The sequence below is a fragment of the Carcharodon carcharias genome, chromosome 5 (assembly GCF_017639515.1).
Source record: "Carcharodon carcharias isolate sCarCar2 chromosome 5, sCarCar2.pri, whole genome shotgun sequence".
Classification (NCBI taxonomy): Eukaryota; Metazoa; Chordata; class Chondrichthyes; order Lamniformes; family Lamnidae; genus Carcharodon; species Carcharodon carcharias.
The window spans coordinates 40,149,529-40,167,992 of NC_054471.1; the positions used below are offsets into that span (position 1 = coordinate 40,149,529).

At 39.8% G+C, this 18,464-nt stretch overlaps 2 protein-coding genes across 2 annotated transcripts in view; one reads left to right on the plus strand and one right to left on the minus strand.

The window, feature by feature from the left end:
* The window catches only part of bub1 (BUB1 mitotic checkpoint serine/threonine kinase), a 67,031-nt gene extending 62,229 nt beyond the window's left edge, over positions 1–4,802 (plus strand). Inside the window, exons 24-25 of the mRNA XM_041188295.1 lie at positions 4,243–4,349; positions 4,463–4,802. Of these exons, the coding sequence (XP_041044229.1) occupies positions 4,243–4,349; positions 4,463–4,670 (315 nt within the window). The 3' untranslated portion in view covers positions 4,671–4,802. The remainder of the gene's footprint in view (positions 1–4,242; positions 4,350–4,462) is intronic.
* A 1,286-nt stretch (positions 4,803–6,088) lies between these two features.
* tpcn3 (two pore segment channel 3) overlaps positions 6,089–18,464 on the minus strand; it is a 58,722-nt gene continuing 46,346 nt past the window's right edge. Inside the window, exons 13-19 of the mRNA XM_041188296.1 lie at positions 14,282–14,369; positions 12,393–12,462; positions 12,095–12,314; positions 7,548–7,638; positions 7,338–7,451; positions 7,146–7,258; positions 6,089–6,421 (exon numbers count right to left, since the gene is read on the minus strand). Of these exons, the coding sequence (XP_041044230.1) occupies positions 6,276–6,421; positions 7,146–7,258; positions 7,338–7,451; positions 7,548–7,638; positions 12,095–12,314; positions 12,393–12,462; positions 14,282–14,369 (842 nt within the window). The 3' untranslated portion in view covers positions 6,089–6,275. The remainder of the gene's footprint in view (positions 6,422–7,145; positions 7,259–7,337; positions 7,452–7,547; positions 7,639–12,094; positions 12,315–12,392; positions 12,463–14,281; positions 14,370–18,464) is intronic.

The following is an 18,464-nucleotide window of genomic DNA, read 5'->3' on the forward strand; positions in this document are numbered from 1 at the left end:
CAGCCAAAGCCTTAATGTTGTCCAGATGTTGCTGCATGCAGCCAAGGACTGCTTCACCCTGCAGAAGTTTGCTGTTCTAGTAACCAAAGTTGTCCTATTTTACACCTCACCTCTTTGATAATTAATTAAATTAGCCACACCCACCGAACCATACACACATATACAAGCCTACTTTACAATATCCCACAATATGAAAAATGATAGATGTTGTATGTCTGTTCAGTAGGCCTCACGTAGAAGTTCCGAATCTTGTAAGGTTGAACAACGTGTCTATTATCAGTTCCCAAGTCTGTTTCAGAGTCATCTTTCAGATTTCACATGGCCACATCCCACACTGCTTTCCATCCTCCGTTAAATATATTTTATCCCTTTTGATTTGTAAATCCCCTTGGAATCTATTTGGACTGTTGCCATAAAGTGGATGTTTAGTTGGGAGCCTGGTTAAGTAGAAATTTTGGGAAACATAGAAACTAGGAGCAGGAGTAGGCCATTCGGCCCTTTGAACCTGCCCTACCTTCAATGTGATCGTGGCCAATCCTCTATCTCAACGCCATATTCCCGCTTTCTCTCCCTTGATGTCCCTAATATCCAAAAAAATGATCAATTTCTTTCTTGAATATACTCAGTAACCTGGCTTCCACAGCCTTCTGTGGTAGAGAATCCACAGCTTGACCACCCACTGAATGAAGAAATTTTTCCTCATCTCAGTCCTAAATGGCCTGCGCTGTATCCTGAGACTGTGGCCCCTTGTTCTAGACTGCCCAACCAGGGGAAACATCTTTCCTGCATCCAGTCTGTCTAGCCTTGTTAAATTTTTATATGTTTCAATCAGATCCCCTCTCATTCTTCTAAACCCTAGTGAATACAGGCCCAGTCAAACCAATTTCCTCATATGACAGTCCTGCCATCCCCAGTATCAGCCTAGTGAACCTTTGCTGCACTCCCTCAATGGCAAATATATCCTTTTTTAGGTAGGGAGACGAAAACTGCATGCAATACTTCAGGTGTGGTCTCACCAAGGCCATGTATAACTGCAGTTAGACATCCCTACTTCTGAACTCACATCCTCTTGCAATGAAGGCCAACATACAATTTGCCTAATTGCTTGCTACACCCGCCTATTTACTTTCATTGACTGGTGTACAAGGACACCCAGATCCCTTTGTATATCCACATTTCCCAATATATCACCATTTGAATAATACTCTGCCCTTCTGTTTATCACACTGAAACGTATAACTTCACATTTATCTAGGTTATATTGCATCTGCCACGTGTTTGCCAACACAACTTGTCTAAATCGCTGAAGCTTTCTTGCATCCTCCTTACAACCCTGCCCAGTTTTGTGTCGTCAGCAAACTTGGAAAAATAGCATTTGGTTCGCTCATCCAAGTTTATGTATACCGTGAATAGCTAGGGCCAAGCATTGATCCGTGCGGTACACCACTAGTCACTATCTGCCACCTGAAAAAGACCTATTTATTCCCACTCTGTTTCCGGTCTGTCAACCAATTCTCAATCCATGCCAGTATATTACCCCAATCCCATGTGCTTTAATTTTTCCAACTAGCCTCTTACGTGGGACCTTATCAAAAGCCCACTCAAAATCCAAATACACCACATCCACTGGCTCTCCCTTACTTATATCTTTAAAAAACCCCAGTAGATTGGTTAAGCATGATTTCCCTTTCATAAACCCATGCTGACTTTGTCTGATCCCATTAATGCTTTCCAAGTGTTCTGTTACTATGTCTTTTATAACAAGCTCTAGCATTTTCCCCACTACTGATGTTAGGCTAACTGGTCTGTAATTCTGTTTTTTCTCTCCCCCTTTTTTAAATATTGGGGTTACATTTGCTACCCTCCCATCTGTAGGAACTGCTCCAGAGTCTATTGAACTTTGGAAGATGACCACCAATGCATCCAATATTTCCAGGGCTACTTCGTTTAGTACTCTGGAATGTAGATTATCAGGCCCTGGGGATTTTTCAGCCTTTAACTCCATTCATTTCTCTAGCACCTTTTTTTTTACTAATACAGATTTTCTTCAATTTCTCCTTCTCACTAGACCCTAACATTTCTGGGAAATTATGTATGTCCTCTTTTGTGAAGACAGAACCAAAATATGTGTTCAATTTTTCTGCCATTTCTTTGTTCCCCATTATAATTTCCCCTGTTTCTGACACTAAGGGACCTAATTTTGTCTTTGCTAATCTTTTTCTCTTCATATATTTGCTTTTACAGTCAGTTTTTATATTCCTTGCAAGTTTACTCTCATACTCCATTTTCCCCTTCTTCATCAATCTTCTTGTCCACTTTTGCTGAATTCTAAACTGCTCTCAACCCTCAGGCTTGCTGCTTTTTCTGGCAATTTTATATGTCTCCTCTTTGGATCTAATACTATTCCTAATTTCTTTGTGAGCCATGGTTGAGTCATCTTTCCTGTTTTTTTGCACCAGATAGGAATGAATAATTGTTGCAATTCATGCATATGTTCCTTTAAATATTAGCCATCACCTATCCATTGTCAACTCTTTTACTAAGGTTCCCCAATCCATCATTGCCAACTCGCACCTCATACCCTGGTAGCTCCCTTTATTTAGATTCAGGACCCTAGTTTCGGATTCAACTACTTCACTTTCCATCCTAATGGACAATTCTATCATTTTATGATCGCTCTTCCCCAAGGGACCCCGCACACCAAGATTGTTAATTAATCCTTTATCATTGCATAATACCCAATCTGGTTCCTCAACATATTGGTCTAAAAAAAAAAACCATCACGCACACACTCCAGGAAATCCTCCACAGTATTATTGTTAGTTTGGTTTGTTTAATCAATATGTGGATTAAAGTCACCCATGATTACAGTTGTACCCTTATTGCATGTGTCTCTAATTTCTTGCTTAATGCCTAAACTTATATCTACATTATTGTTTAGGGGCCTATTGATTACCTCCACCAACATTTTCTGCCCCTTCGATGTTTCTTATCTCCACTCAAACAGATTCCATATCATGATTTTCTGAGCTAATATCCTCCTTCACTATTACATTGATTTTCTTCTTTACTAACAGCGCTACCCCCCACCTCCTTTCCCTATTTTGTCTGTCCTTCCTAAATATTGAATACCCTGGATGTTACCATCCTTGGTAACCCTTCAGCCATGTCTCCATAATTGCAACTATATCCTAACCGTTTATACCTATTTGCACTGTCAATTCATCTATCTTATTGCGAATGCTCTGCGCTATAGGATACAATGCCTTTAGACTTGCACTATGTTCTCCCCCCAAAACCCATCACCACATTGGTCCCAGTCCTGCCCAGATGCAACCTGTCCTGTTTGTACTGGTCCTACCTTCCCCGGAATCGGTCCCAATATCCCAGGAATCTGATTTCCCCCACTTCCCACACTATTTCTTCAGCCACGTATTCATCTGGTATATCCTGGTATTTCTACTCTCGCTAGTACATGGCACTGGTAGTAGTCCTGAGATTACTATCTTTGAGATCCTACTTTTCAATTTACGTTCTAACTCCCTATATTCATCCCTTTTTTTTAAACTGTAACCTTGTGTGTTTAAGTTTTTGTTTTTTGTTAATGTTTTAATTTAATCTTTAAAATCTCAAAAGTGGTAGTGGACTCATTACTCCTGACTTCAATGCACAAGCCTTCTCGTAATGAATAAAAATTGCAAAATTGTTGTGATAGCATGGCTAAGGTTCCTTTGTGGATTTGGTAAGCCTGGCAAATACCACCTGCTATATAACATAGCACTGTAACTCTTTTGAGTACCAACACATTTCCATCTGTTTTTCAGATGAAGTTACATTGTTTCATAGTTTGCCAGTGTGAGATTTGAACACTTGATCTTAGGGTTACAAACCCAGTACCATAACCACTTGGCTATTTAGGCCAAGCATAACATAGCACTGTAGGTGAACATGTGAACAGGAGCAGTTCAAGGTGGCAACTCACCACCACCTTCTCAAAGGCAATTAGGAATAAGCAATAAACGCTGGCCTGCCAGCAATGCTCACGTCTCAAGGATGAATCAAAAACACAAGTACTTTGCTGTGATCTGTTACCCTATTTTGCAATTTCAATTGACTAAGGTGGAACTTTTTCTTAAATGTTTCATTTATTAATGAAATAAACCAGGGAATTATTCAAAGCATTGTCTAAAGCCTTAAATACTATTTTGCAGCTAACTAATGCTTGTTTCTGTGTGGCTTTAGACAGACTACTTTGGAATTGCTGCCACAGTTCACTCTCTTCTCTTTGGCACATACCTGAAATTAAAGAAAGAACAGGGTGTCTGGAAGGTCAATGCAACTTTTCAAAGGTCAGTTTTGTATCCCCAGCAAATCTGAAACAGTCAACTTAATCAGATGTGATGTTATTTCATGTATCAATGATGGCTAGGTTGGTGAGTTTTCCTCATTTTTTTTGTTTCAGAGGTCATCATGCAGATATGTGGAATCATTTCTTTAATACCTTGTTATACATTCCCAACTGCCAGACTCTGCCATCACTTCAAGATCTACGGGAAAAGCTGGTGTCACTCTTTAAGGAGCTGTATACAAAAAAACTGAAATCACTTAGGCAGCGGTTAATGGTACTTTTACTCGAAAATAAGCCTTCACAAAAAAAGAATGTAAATTGAAAAGTTGTCTAAGTCCAGATTGTGTAAATAGAAAGACCTTTGTATTTCATTCCTGTTAATGAAATATTAATAGCAATATGTAAGTGTAAGTGCTCATAATGGTGGAATCTAGATTAAAGCTTTTGACATCAATTTTGGTCCCAGTAGTGCAATTGCTCATTCTAGTGCATATAACCCAGGCCTTGCTTTATTTTTCTAATACGTGTCAATAAGAGGTTGTTTGGAACTAGTGGGGGTTTGCTCAGAGATGTTTTCTGCTTCACAACCTACTTGATGTGGAAAGATTCTGACTAAATGGACAGTGATTTCAAATCATAGCTAGATGACATCTTTTCCTGTCAAACTTATGTCTATTAAAGACTAAAGACTAAAATCTTTTTAAACTTGTATTGAAGGTACTTGCTTAAGAGTATAGTTTAGGGAAGAAATTAATTGGGAATTTCTTTTAAAATGTGACTTGACTATTGTTTAATTAATAAAAGTGCCAGATACAGCATTTAGTCTCTTGTGTGCTCTCCCAATTTATAAAGTAGTTAAACCTACGAGTGGCCTATAGCTGGAATTATAACAGCTATTGAGTGTGCATTACAGCCTTGAAAGGGATGAAGTTTTCGTGATTGTAGGGGCAGCAGAGAGAAATTGATGGTGCGATTATCTTGGACAGTAGAGCAAAACAGACAATAATGGCAGCCTGTAATTTTAAATATTGAAGTTGGGAGTTCTAAATTAATTAGATAATTGAGGCTAGGGTATTAAAGGCATCAAAATTTTCCTTTTGAATCACAGGTTAAGAACCAGCTAAGGTGGTGTTTCAGGATCATCTACCATAATTATAATGTTTAGAGCCCAGAGGGAGCACAACAATAATTTCCTTCTAACCACAAGTAACTTTTATTATAAGCGGAGTGGAAGTTCTTACTTCAGGAACCTTTGTTCTCTTCTTTTAACTCCCCCGTCCCACCGCCCCCTCTGGCTCACATTTTGGATTTTTGGTATATTTCATTAACTTAAGGACCAACTAACTACTCAGTGCTAAATGGTTTTGCAAGTTACATCTCCTGTGATTATGCATAGCTTGTAAACATGTTATTATTTTTATTACACTAGTATTCATTTTAGAAGTTCTGAAATAACAGTCTCTTAGCCACTGCATACAAAAAAGTAGCAAAGAGAGCCTATAACATTGGTAAAGTTAATTTAAAGGAGAGCACTCAATGGGTTTCACCATTTGCAAGAACAGTTTGAATAAATCTCAGGGTTGAATGATTGTAATTGTAAAATATACTTTAAAATATCAACCCCCCCTATATAGGAAGCTTCAGTGTCATTAACAAACACATGATCATGCTATCATGTCGCTACTGACCATTTGTATTTAACAAAGGGTTACTTGAAATAAAAACAATGAAAATCATTGATCATTTTAGTGCAAGAGTTCATTTGGATCCACACATTATCTCCAATGTCAAGTGCATACTGCTCAAAAGTAACAGGATAATCCCTTTGCGTCCCATACTACATAGTGTTCAGCTGAGAATACATGTTAACGCAGACAAAAAGCACATTTTTCATTTTGAATCTATGACATGAGCCTTTTGTAACAAGTTACGCTAGACTATTGAAAGTGGGTTGCTTAGATGTGTAATCATCTGGTGAAAGATTATCAATCTCTTCCAGAGTTGGTATTTCATCTTCTGGTTTTAGCTCCTCCTCAAACATATGTTGCAGCAAGGCATCAACAGTCTTGTATCCTACAACAAACAACAGTTCTTACTATTTGGCAATTGGAAAAGCTGCAGCCTTAAATGTACCCACGATCCAAATCTACTGTCTTGTCACAAGCCTTGGAAGAGTTCATGGCTATTAGTCAATTACACTTGTTGCAACATGCTCTACGTGTCATGGAATGCTGAAGCCCATGTAAGATTCCCACCATCTCCAGAGGGAAAAAAAACAATTTAAATGGGAAATTTTCATGGTTTACACATGCATGTTCTGGTAATTATATAGAATAAAAGTCTAAAATTTTAAGGAAAAATGTCCGGTTTTTGGAACTAAGTTTGGGGGCAGTGGGCAGGGGAGAGAGAGAGAGACACAGACAGACGGGGAAAAAAAGCCAATTCTCTAATGTGGACTCTTCTCAAGGAAGGGTAAATGCCCCATATATTGTGTAGATATGGTGTTTGCAACCCAACCAGTTTAAAGTCCCACTGCTACAACTCCGGTTGTATCTAAATTCAATGAACTGAATGAGATCAGTTGAATGTACATGATTGTTGCAGTGAAAGTAATACTAATTCAGTGATCTTGCTCCCTTTTGACAAGATAATAATGAAGGAAGGTGGTCACAGTGGGGAGGCTGGTTGAAACACTTTGGAGGCAGTGGGATACAAGAATCTCGTTTAGCACAGCAACAACCATCATTCATAGAATGGAACACTGGCAAAAAAACTTCTTCAAATTATATATACTTACTAATTGAAGCTATTCTGAATCTCAATCTGGATTTCAAGTCTGTATCATCAGTATTGCCAAGATCGTTTTCATTTGTCTCCATAACTTCAACTAGATTTCCAGCTGGGTGATCCCTAAATTAAATATGTATGTTTAAGAAGGATATTTGACACACACACTTTTGAACAGCACACTTATCCCTGCTTTACTTACATGCAATCTCCCATTCCAAGCTCCTGAATTTTCTTCTCAACAGCAGTTTCTACCGCACTCCTGGCCAATGAGTGTTCCACAAAAAACGCTTCCAACACAAATGCTATAAAGATACTTTCAAAGGAGAAAGAAAACAATCACATTCATGTAATTAACCGAATAAACTAGGGTATATTTGTGCAATTCCAAAAGTCAGCATATTTGACTTACTTGATAAGAATAATAACAACCATTATATGAAAGATGACAAAGAAGATCCTTGCAGTTAAGTGAGTTACTTTAACAAATCCAGTTGCAAGAAGTATTATTGTCAAGGAGTTGAAGAACAAAAAGTCGTGAAGAAAATAAATAAAGGAGTCCTAACCATTGGGAATATAATTTGACTACACATTCAGAAAAAGCTGAACATCTATTTCAAGTATTTATGCAATTCATCCACTAAGTCAATTCAATGTATATATCAATCAGCAAGGATACTGTAGCTTACAGGTAATGTGATTCGTAATCCTAGGAGTAAGAGCTCAAAATTCACAATAGCAATTTAAAAACTGAATTCAAATTTTCAAAAATCTAGAAATGAAACTGATATCAGTAAAAGTGCCCATGAAGCTGATGGATTGCCTTAAAAAACTAACTGGTTCATAAACATCCTTTAAGAAATCTGCTGCCCTTAACAAACTGTTTTCCTCGAATCCAGTCCCATAACAATGTGGTTGACTCCTAACAGCCCTGAAATGGTTGCATCAAACTGTTCACAGGCTGCAGAGATTCAACACCACTGTCACTAGGGGTTGGCAATAAATAGGGGCTGACAACGACACCCATACAGAGAACAAATTAAAAATTGAGACAGCTGTTGCGCAGACTAATCAAGCAACCATCGACAGTGTCAAACTCACTGAATCTTACCTTACAACCAATGTCCCAGACACCACCACTATCCCTGGGTATGTCCAGTCCCACTGGCAGGACACACCCACCCAAAGGTGACAGCACAATGATGTCTTAAGGTGCCAGGTCAAGCATGGGGAAGGAATATGGGCATCTGACCAACAATGTGGAAAATTGGCCAGGTAGGTCCTGCCCACAAAAAAGCAGAACAAATCCAATCTGGTCCCATCAGTCCACTCTCAATCATCAGTAAAGTCATTTTAGGTTCATTGATAGCATATCAAGTGACATTTATTTAGCAATAACCTACTCACTGATACTCAGTTTGGGTTCTGCCAGGACACACTGCTCCAGACCTCCTTACAGCCTTGATTCAAACATGGACAAAAGAGTTAAACTCTAGAGGGGAGGTGACGGTGGCATCAAAACAGAATTTGACCCGAGGTGGTAATGTCATGAAGCTATTAATGTATATATTATTGGAAAATATTTTTCTTTTAAAATAGAGATTTAGTCCATGGGTGTGTCTTAATTGGATTAAAGCCAGCTAGTCTGGGTGTTTTGATGTGTATTCGTTTTGTGATGTAAGAGAAGTAGAGTGCATTTGCATTTTTTGAATAGAGCATTCAAGAAGTGAGGTGAAATCTGGCACCTAGCAAGCAGAGACCAAGTAATTTGTTTATGTTGCTAATAAAATGGGTACTATAAAAGGGGTTTTTTATTGTTAGAAGAGACAATACAATGAGATACAATGAGAATTTACATTCAATGAGCTGTGCTAGGTATAACTTCAGCAGTTTTCGTGTGTGCAGAGCAGAGGCCATGTAAGATCAAAGCAGCTGGAAACCTCCAACTAACTCCACAGGAACTAAAGTGAAAGGAACCTCATTTTGAATTTGTAAGGTGAAAATGCTTTGCCTGGTGCCTGCTTAAAAATCTATGGGTTGCTGTTGCCTGAATGGAGATTAGTTTAGGAACTTGTTAGAAGTGATGATAGTAGTGATTTGTAGCCAAGTATATGTGGTAACTTAATAAAATGTTTCATTTAGTTTAAGACAAAACCTCTTGAGAACTGGGGGTCTGATTTCTGAATTTAGAGTTGCATCTCAAACATACCACTTCAAAATAGAGGTTATGGGATTTTTAAATAACTCAGCTTTACCGAAGGCTGTCTCATAGCAGGCAGTATCAATGAACTCTAGCAAAATTGGTATCAGTGGTAATCAATGGAAAATTCCACGGTTGGAGTCATATCGAGCACAAAGGAAGATGTTTGTAATTGTTGGAGGCCAATCATCTCAGTCCCAAGGCATCACTACAAAAGTTCTTCTGGGTAGTATCCTAGGCCCAACCATCTTCAACTGCTTCATTAACAATCTTCTCTCCAACATACAGTCAAGAGTGGGGATAGTCACAAATGATTCAGTGTTCAGCGCCATTCACAATTCTTCAGATACTGAAGCAGTTTACATCAACAAGACCTGGACAGAATTCAGGCTTGGTCCTATAGTGACAAATAACATTCGCGCTCACAAGTGCCAGGCAATGTCCATCTCCAATATGAGATAATCTAACCATCGCCCCATACATTCAATAGCATTACCATCGTTAAATACGCCACCTTCAGCATCTTGGAGGTTACCATTGAGTAGAAACTGAACTGGACTAGCCATATAAACTGTGGCTACAAGAGCAAGTCAGAGGCTAGGAATCCTGTAACGAGTAACTCACCACCTGACCCCTCAAAGTCTGTCCGCTATCTACAAGGCACAAGTCAAGAGTGTGATGGAATACTCGCCACTTGCCTGGATGAGTGCAGCTACAACAATACTCAAGAAGCTTGACACCATCCAGGATAAAGCAGCCCACTTGATCAGGACAACATCCACCACCTTAAACATTCTCTCCCTCCACCACAGACATACAATGGCAGCAGTGTGCACCATCTACAAGATGCAAGGTGTGAATTCACCAAGGCTCCTTGGACAGTACCTTCCAAATCCATGACTTCTACCACCTAGAAGGACAAGGGCAGCAGATGCATAGGAACACCATCACCTAGAAGTTCCCCTCCAAGCCACACATCATCCTGACTTGGAACTATATTGCTGTTTCAATACTGTTGCTGGGTCAAAATCCTGGAACACCTTTCCTAACAACACTGGATGTACCTACACATGGACTGCAGCGATTCAAAAAGGCAGCTCACCATCACCTTCTCAAGGGCAAGTAAGGATGGGTAATAGATGCTGGCCTAGCTGGTGACACTCAAATCCCATGAACAAATGAAAAAAAGGAATCTGGATAGTAACTGAAAAGGGTGAAGTTACAATGGCAGGCTGGACTCCTAAGGAAATTCCCAGTGTAAGTGTTGAATCAAATAGGGAATTTCCAACCAGTTAATACTTTGGGCAGTTTGACCTCCTATCATCAAGTACCAAACTCATCCTCTGATACATTTAAAAGGACAAATTGAAAGAAGGCTATTGTTTTATAATTAGTTTTTTATTCTTTCATGGGATGAGTGGTTAGGCCAACATTTTTTGCCCATCTACCCATTCACACAAATGCTCATATTTTAATGCTTTTCCCCCAGACATCTCCAAACATCCATTACTGCCCATAGTTGCACAAATTATTCTTAAAGAATTAAATCCATCCATAAAATTCCATTGTCCAAAATTAACCTTCAAAGTAAACTTTGAAAATATCTCTATCTACCTTATCAAATCACTTTCCCACAATGGGATACACAAAATTGTTTCTTTAACTGTTCCGCACCTCCTGCATGGTTTTATCTCTTTGGGAATCACTCTAGTCAATGCAGGTCATGGAGGATGCACATATTGGTTCTTAACTGAAGTGCCTTAATGAATTGGGTATGTTTAATACCTCCAGAATTACATATTCATGACATTATCATTCATAACATATGTTTGAGTATAGCTTGAGAAGAGCATTGTATAGCTTAGTCCTTTGAGCCACGAAGTATAAACAAATAGTCTATTTGCTTTATTCACCAACTCAAAGTATTGGGTTTCTTGAATTGATCAGCCCTGACTTCATGGCCCTCTTCAATATAATGTTAAAGAAGCCCTAATGATGTTATCCTTGGATTTCCCTGTAGCATCCAATTTCCTTACTATTGTTGCCAGGATCAGTGAATCTAATCTTGATTTATTACCAAAAGAAAATAATCAGTTATCTCCTTTGAGCAATGCATCATTGTCTTAATAGATGTTCTGATCAACCTATTAAGTTTCGTAAGCAAAGCCTGTGAGACCTCTGAAAGAATTAGATTAGAATACATGCAAACAAGATTGCAACCCCCTGTCATGGTTTTAAACTTTCCATTTCCAAATCCTTTATCCATAGTCCTAATTTACTCACTGAATTATCACCCCAAGGTACTTCTCAATTTCTCCAAGAGCAATGCATCTGATCTCTTCGTTCAGGGACCAGGGAATAGTGACATTATAAACCAAGGTCTTATTTTCACAAACTATATCAAAGGCTGCTGTGTTTTTTTACCCCCCTCCCCCATTAACTTCTACCTCAATCTCATGACAGAAAAGTTAAAGAATTTTAAGATTAGCTATCATCCCTTTAGAAGAATTGTTCACAAGAACATTATAAATTAGAGCTTTGATTTTATCTTCATTTCCCAACTTTCTTAAAATGACACCTGATCTTCATTTTTGCAATGTACATCAAAGAAATGTTAAATAAAATTGGTGACAAAACACCAACTTATTCTACGCTTCTAGATCGAGATAACTCATTGGTGGGCCATGTTGTCCAAGACTTAAAATACTTTCAATTCAACAGGGAAAAGAACAATTACTTGTAAATAAAAGAAAGGATATCATGCCATTGATTGACCACCGTTAATTCGATCAGCAAGATGAAGGCCGAAATAATATTATTGAAGTTATTCTTGCAGTATCTAAGAGCAGCAAACTGAGAACCCTTCAGTGCTGGATTCCCACAATATTTGGCTGCAGGATCACTGGAGTTAGCACCATAAAATCGAACTCTGCCTTTGAAAGCTTCCATTCCAACTATCGCAAATATGTAGTACACGACCTAAAAGAAAGTGCATTTAAATTATTTTTTTTTTTTAAGGGAGCTTATATCAAAATATCAAAAAGCATAATTACTTACCATAACAAGTCCTGCATAGGTTAACATTGTAGGAATAAGATTTACCAGTGTATTCAGCAGGACCCTGAATCTTTGAAAGAAAACAAATATAAAGACTTTAAAAAAAAGTACAGAATAATCTTTTCAGAGATTCTGTACAATGGCCTTCACTTTATTTAATTCTTCCCTTCTCCTTCTGCTATAGAAAATCCTACATGTTTACCTAAACCCCTTCCAAAACCATCATACCGAGAAATAAAAATGAGTATCTATTTTTCAACCTTGAACAATTGTTTTCACAGATGAAGTTTCCGTGATTCCAGAAACATAAAAGATATCATGCTCCCTGTTGTTTGCAATCGTCTATAGCTTTTATTTGCCATTAGGCGTACTTGCCCTTGCACATTTAGGTTTTTACATTTCTTTTTGTTCTAAGTTGCTGAATTGTGAACTGTTAATAGTGCAGCAAAGAAAACCAAGCAGAGGAGAACAAACAAGAGACAGAAAACAATAACATGAAATGTCCTCATTTGCAACTCCAATGATTAAAAAAAAGGAAAAGGGTTTAAAAGTAGGAACAGGAGTAGGCCATTTATTCCCTTGAGTCAGTCCTGCCATTCAATGAGATCATGACTGATTTATGAACTAATTCCAAATACCTGCCTTTGCCCCGTATCCCTTCATAACTTTGGTTAACAGACGTCTACCAATCTCAGATTTAAAATTAACAATTGATCTAGTGTCAACTGTAGTTTGCAGAACAGTTCCAAACTTCTACTATCCTTTGCATGTATATGCATTTCCTAACTTCACTCCAGAAAGGCCTGGATCTAATTTTTAGAACACTCACTGACCCCGCACCCCCACCCAAACCCCACCAGTCCTAGACTCTCCAACCTGCAGAAATAGTTTCTCTTCATTTACCCTATTGGTTTCTTAATATTTCAAAAACTTGGATCAAAACGCTCAAACATCTAAATTCCAGGGAGCACAACCCTGGTTTGGGATTATCAATCATATTGTGAAAATATTTATATGATTGTTATCAATATGATAAACCAAGGGCTAGGGAGCATCTGCAGCGCAACGGACTACTAGAGGTTAAACATTGGCATCGTGTGTATAAGGAAAAAAAGATGAGCTTAGCTCTGTGATACAGCTCACGGCTTTGATCACTCACTCTATAGGTGGGTTATTCATATTTTTTATTCTTTCATGGGATGAGGGCGTCTCTGGCAAGACCAGCATTTCTTGCCTATCCCAAGTGCCCTTGAACTGAATGGCTTGCTAGGCCATTTTCAGAGGGCACTTCAGAGTCAACCATATTGCTGTGGATCTGGAGTCACATGTAGGTCAGACCAGGTAAAGATGGCAGATCTCCTTCCCTAAAGGACATTAGTGAATCAGATGGGTTTTTCAACAATGATAGTTTCATGGTCACCATTTACTGGGACCAGCTTTCAATTCCAGATTTTACTAAGTGAATTTAAATGCCACCAGCTGCCATGGTATGACGTGAACCCATGTCCCCAGAGCATTAGCCTTGGCCTCTGGATTACTAGTTCAGTGGCATCACCACCATATTCATATGAGTAGTAACTAAGATGTTTCCAAGCTTTAGAGGATTAAGTTATGCTCAAATGCTCAAGCAATTAAATTTATTCGCACTGGGGAAAGGACAACTGGTGACATGGAGGTCATAAAATAATGAAAGATAGATAAAGTCCAAGTAAACACACTATTAACTTGGACAATAAGGGTAAAAAGAGAACAAAAGTACTTTCACCAAATTACAGGTTATATTAAAAACTGCTTCCCCGCCACCAATGCCACATGAAAACGGACACGTAGAACAAACTCTCAAAGGTATTTTATATAACTGTACTTCAATTAAAAGGGTCGGTGCATACCTCTGGAAACTGTCAACGATCCTGATTAATCGAAGTACTCTCAAGATGAACACAATATCCAAGACCTGTTGACTGCTGTATCCACCTGCTGTTGGGCAACACACAAAAAAAAATCAAAATAAGACAGTTCTGCAATTGTTTCTTAAAGTAAGTGCATTATAATTGTCTGAACTAAACCTTATTAAATTTGAAGGAGGTTCATAGAGAACAAGTCAGTAAATCAAAAGGCACATTAAACACTATTGGCTTGCAACATTCATCTTACAGCTGAATTGCAAAACTCTGAAGGAACTGAGGTTGATGAGAGTGACTGCCCTTGACAGCAAGGCAGCATTTGACTGAACAGGGCATCAAGGAGCCTGAGTAAAATTAAAGTCAATGGGTATTGGTGGAAAGCTCTTCACCGGCTGGAGTCACAGTTAGCGCAAAATGAAGATGGTTATGGCTGTTGGAGGTCAATCATCTCAATCCTATATACCACTGAGGGAGTTCCCAGGATCCCTAGGCCCAGCAATCATCAGCTGCTTCATCAATGAAGGATCTTCCCCTCCATCATAAGATCAAAAGTGGGGATGTTCACTGGTGATTGCATAATTCTCAGTTCCATTCGCAACTCCTCAGAAACTAAAGCAGTCCATGTCCATATGCAACAAGACCTGGATAAAATTCAGGCCCGGGCTAATAAGTGACATTCGTGCCACACCAGCACCAGTCAATGGCCATCTTCTACATGAGAATCCAATCATCCCCCCTTGAGCTTCAATGCCATTACCATTGCTGAAATCCCCACTATCAACATCCTGCGGGTTACCACTGACCAGAAACCAAAGTGGACTAGCTATACAAATACTGTGGCTACATGAGCAGCTCAGAGGCTGGCAATCCTGCAGTGAGTAACTCACCTCCTGACTCCACAGAGCCTGTCTACCAGCTACAAGGAACAAGTCAAGGCACAAGTCAGGAGTGTGTTGGAATGCTCTCCACTTGCCTGGATGAACGCAGCACTCTTCAGCATTGATGTACAGTAGCAGCAGTGTGTACCATCTGCAAGATGCACTGCAGCAACTCACAAGGGCTCTTTCGACAGAACCTTCCAAAACTGCAAAATCTACCATCTAGAAGGACAAGGGCTGCAGATGCATGGGAATGCCACCACCTGAAAGTTCCCCTCCAAGCCATTCACCATCCTGACTTGGAACTATATCACCGTTCCTTTACTGTTGCTGGGTCAAAATCCTGGAACTCCCTCCCTAACAGCACTGTGGGTGCTCCTACACCACCATCTTCTCAAGGGCAATTAGGGATGGGCAATAAATGCTGGTCTAGCCAGCAATGCCCACATCCCATGAACGAATTTAAAAAATCAAAGGATCAAGCCACATTCTAAAAGTCACTATCAGGGTTTAAAAGAAGTGATAGAAAAATAATCAAAAAATAACTATGACATCAGGTTCAGATTTTAAAAGCCCGTAGGAAAGAAAGGGGAGGACTGACGTGTTTCATAAGTTGGAGGTCCTGGAATAGAGAGCTAATATAGATGGGTTAAGAAGATGGGAAAAGAAGAGCATGTGAAAGGTACTGGCATCTACCCAGCAATTTAGAAGTTTGCCTAGGTATGCAGTGTCCACAAAAAAGCAGGACAGGTCCAATCCAGCCAAATGCCATCCCATCCGTCTACTCTCAATCGTCAGCAGAGTAATGGCAAGTGTTGTCTATAGAGCTGTTAAGCAGTACTTACTCACCTATACTTAGTGTGGGTTCCACCTGGACCATTTGACTCCAGATTACATTACAGCCTTGGTCCAAACATGGGCAATAAAGCTGAATTCTAAAAGGTGCAGTGAGAGTGACTGCCCTTTACATTAAGGTAGCATTTGACCCAGGATGGCACATAGGAGTCCTAGTAAAATTGAAGCCAATAGAAATCAAGGGGTAAACTCGTCACTGGTTGCAGTCAAACCTAGCATAAAAGAAAGTGGTTGTTGTTGTTGGAGGCCACTCAGCTCAGTCCTCACAGCAGGAGTTCCTCAGGTCAGTGCCCTAAGCCCAACCATCTGCTTCATCAATGATCTTTCCTCCATCACGTGGCCAGGAGCAGAGATGTTCAGATGATTGCACAATGGTCAAGTCCAGCCACAATTTCACTGATAACAAAGGAATCTCTGCCCTTGTACAGCAAGGCCTGGGCAAAATCCTGGCTTGGGCTGTAAGTGGCAAGTAACATTCATGTTACACAAGACCAGGGCAATGATAATACCCAATAGAATTCTAACCACCTAGTCATTTAATGGCATTACCATCAAATCGCCCATTATCAACTTCCTGGGGTCACCACTGAGCAGAAACTTAACAGGACCAGCCTCATAAATCGGTGTCTACCAGGACAGGACAGAGGTTAGGTATTCTGTGGGGTAGCGACTCAGCTCCCAATTCTTCAAAGCCTGTCCACCATCTACAAGACGTTAATTAAGAGTGTGATGTAATGCTGTCCACTTGCCTGAAGGATTGTAGCTTCAACACTACTCGAGAAGCTCGACACCATACAGGACAAAGCAATCCACTTGATTAACATTCGATTCATCACTTTACACATTCATTCTTTCCACCACCAGCACATCCTGGTTACTGGGTGTAACATCTACAAATTGCCGAGGCTTCTTTGACAGCTCCTCCCAAACCTGCAAACTCCACCACCAAGGGGGGTAAGGGCAGCAAGCGCTTGGGAAAACCATTAGCTGCAAGCTCCCCTCCCAATCATAACTTGGAAATAAATTCGGCTGGGCTCAGGTTAGATCACTTCCACCTCAGCATCAGGAGATTGCGGGTCCAAGTCCAACTCCAGATTCTGGGCACAAAACTCAACGCTGGCACTCAAGTGCAATATTGAGGGAGTGCTGGAATGTCAAAGGCGCAGTCTTCCAGTTAAAATATTAAACCAAGGCTCCATCTGCCCCTCAGGCTGATGCAAACTATCCCATAGCACTATTTTGAACAAAAGCCAATATCTATCTCTCAATCAACATCACCAAAATAGATTATCTGGTCATCATCATAGCCCTGTTTGTGGGAGCTTGCTTTGCACAAATTGACTGCTGCGTTTCCTACATTACACCACTCAACTCAACAGCCCACTTGTTAATTTAATGAGCTATAACTACACTTCAAAAGACTTCATTGGCTGTAAAGTGCTTTGGGACATCCAGTTGTGAGATGTGCTTTATAAATGCAAGTCTTGTTTTTTTCATTGTCGCTGGCACAAAATCCTGGAATGGCCCGACCTAACAACATTGGTTTATTTCAGTACCATACAAAAGAAGCAATTAAATTTCAATATCTCAGTCCAATATCAGGCCAAAGCTTCTGCTATAAGTGTGTGGATATTTTGTAGGTTGCCTGCAAATTTCCTTTAAGGACAATGTTTAATGATGTGCTCCAGGGTCTGATTAGGAGCATTCCGCAGTTGCATGAAGGGGATGTTTTAATCTTCCATCAATGGAAAAGGTGGCAGCATCTATCATGACCGGTTCTCAAACAGGTGACAGTTATTCACTGTTTGCAAGAAGGTTTGATCCTCTAGGTTGCATTGTGGGATCCTCTATAAAGAATCCATTTAGTGTGCCCTAGGTCTTTGAAGCATTATGTCATCAGTCATCATGTTTGAGGAGAGATTACTGAAGGCCTTCACTAATGATCCAAAATTCTTTCTAGATTTGAGATGGGTTGGTAAATTCAGTCTGGATCAGCATGCTTCGCGGATTTGGAGTTGTATTCTCTGGAGACTGCATGCTCATCGTGCAGGTATGGTGATCAGATTTTTGCAAGCACAGGCAGCCAGAGCCTTTGTGCTGATAAGAATGCATTGGTGGTAATTCTCATAGTGGAATTCAGCTGGACATCAAGCGACTTGACATGTGGACTAGATAACCATTGCAGAGATAACCCTGTAGAGTACAACATGGTGAGCGCTGCCATGTGAAGGGTTTGAGTAGCTGTCTCCCATTCCCCCAATGTTGATCCAGCAAGTTCCTGGATCAGGTTGCCTCTACTCTTCAAGGTTTTAGGGATGATCTCTATATGACCAGATGCAATTAAATGTGACTCCTATATCGGAGGGGTTTTGACATGGTTTATCTCTGAACCACTAAAGGATTGCTTCAGAGCTCAAGTTTGCTTTTGGGTATAA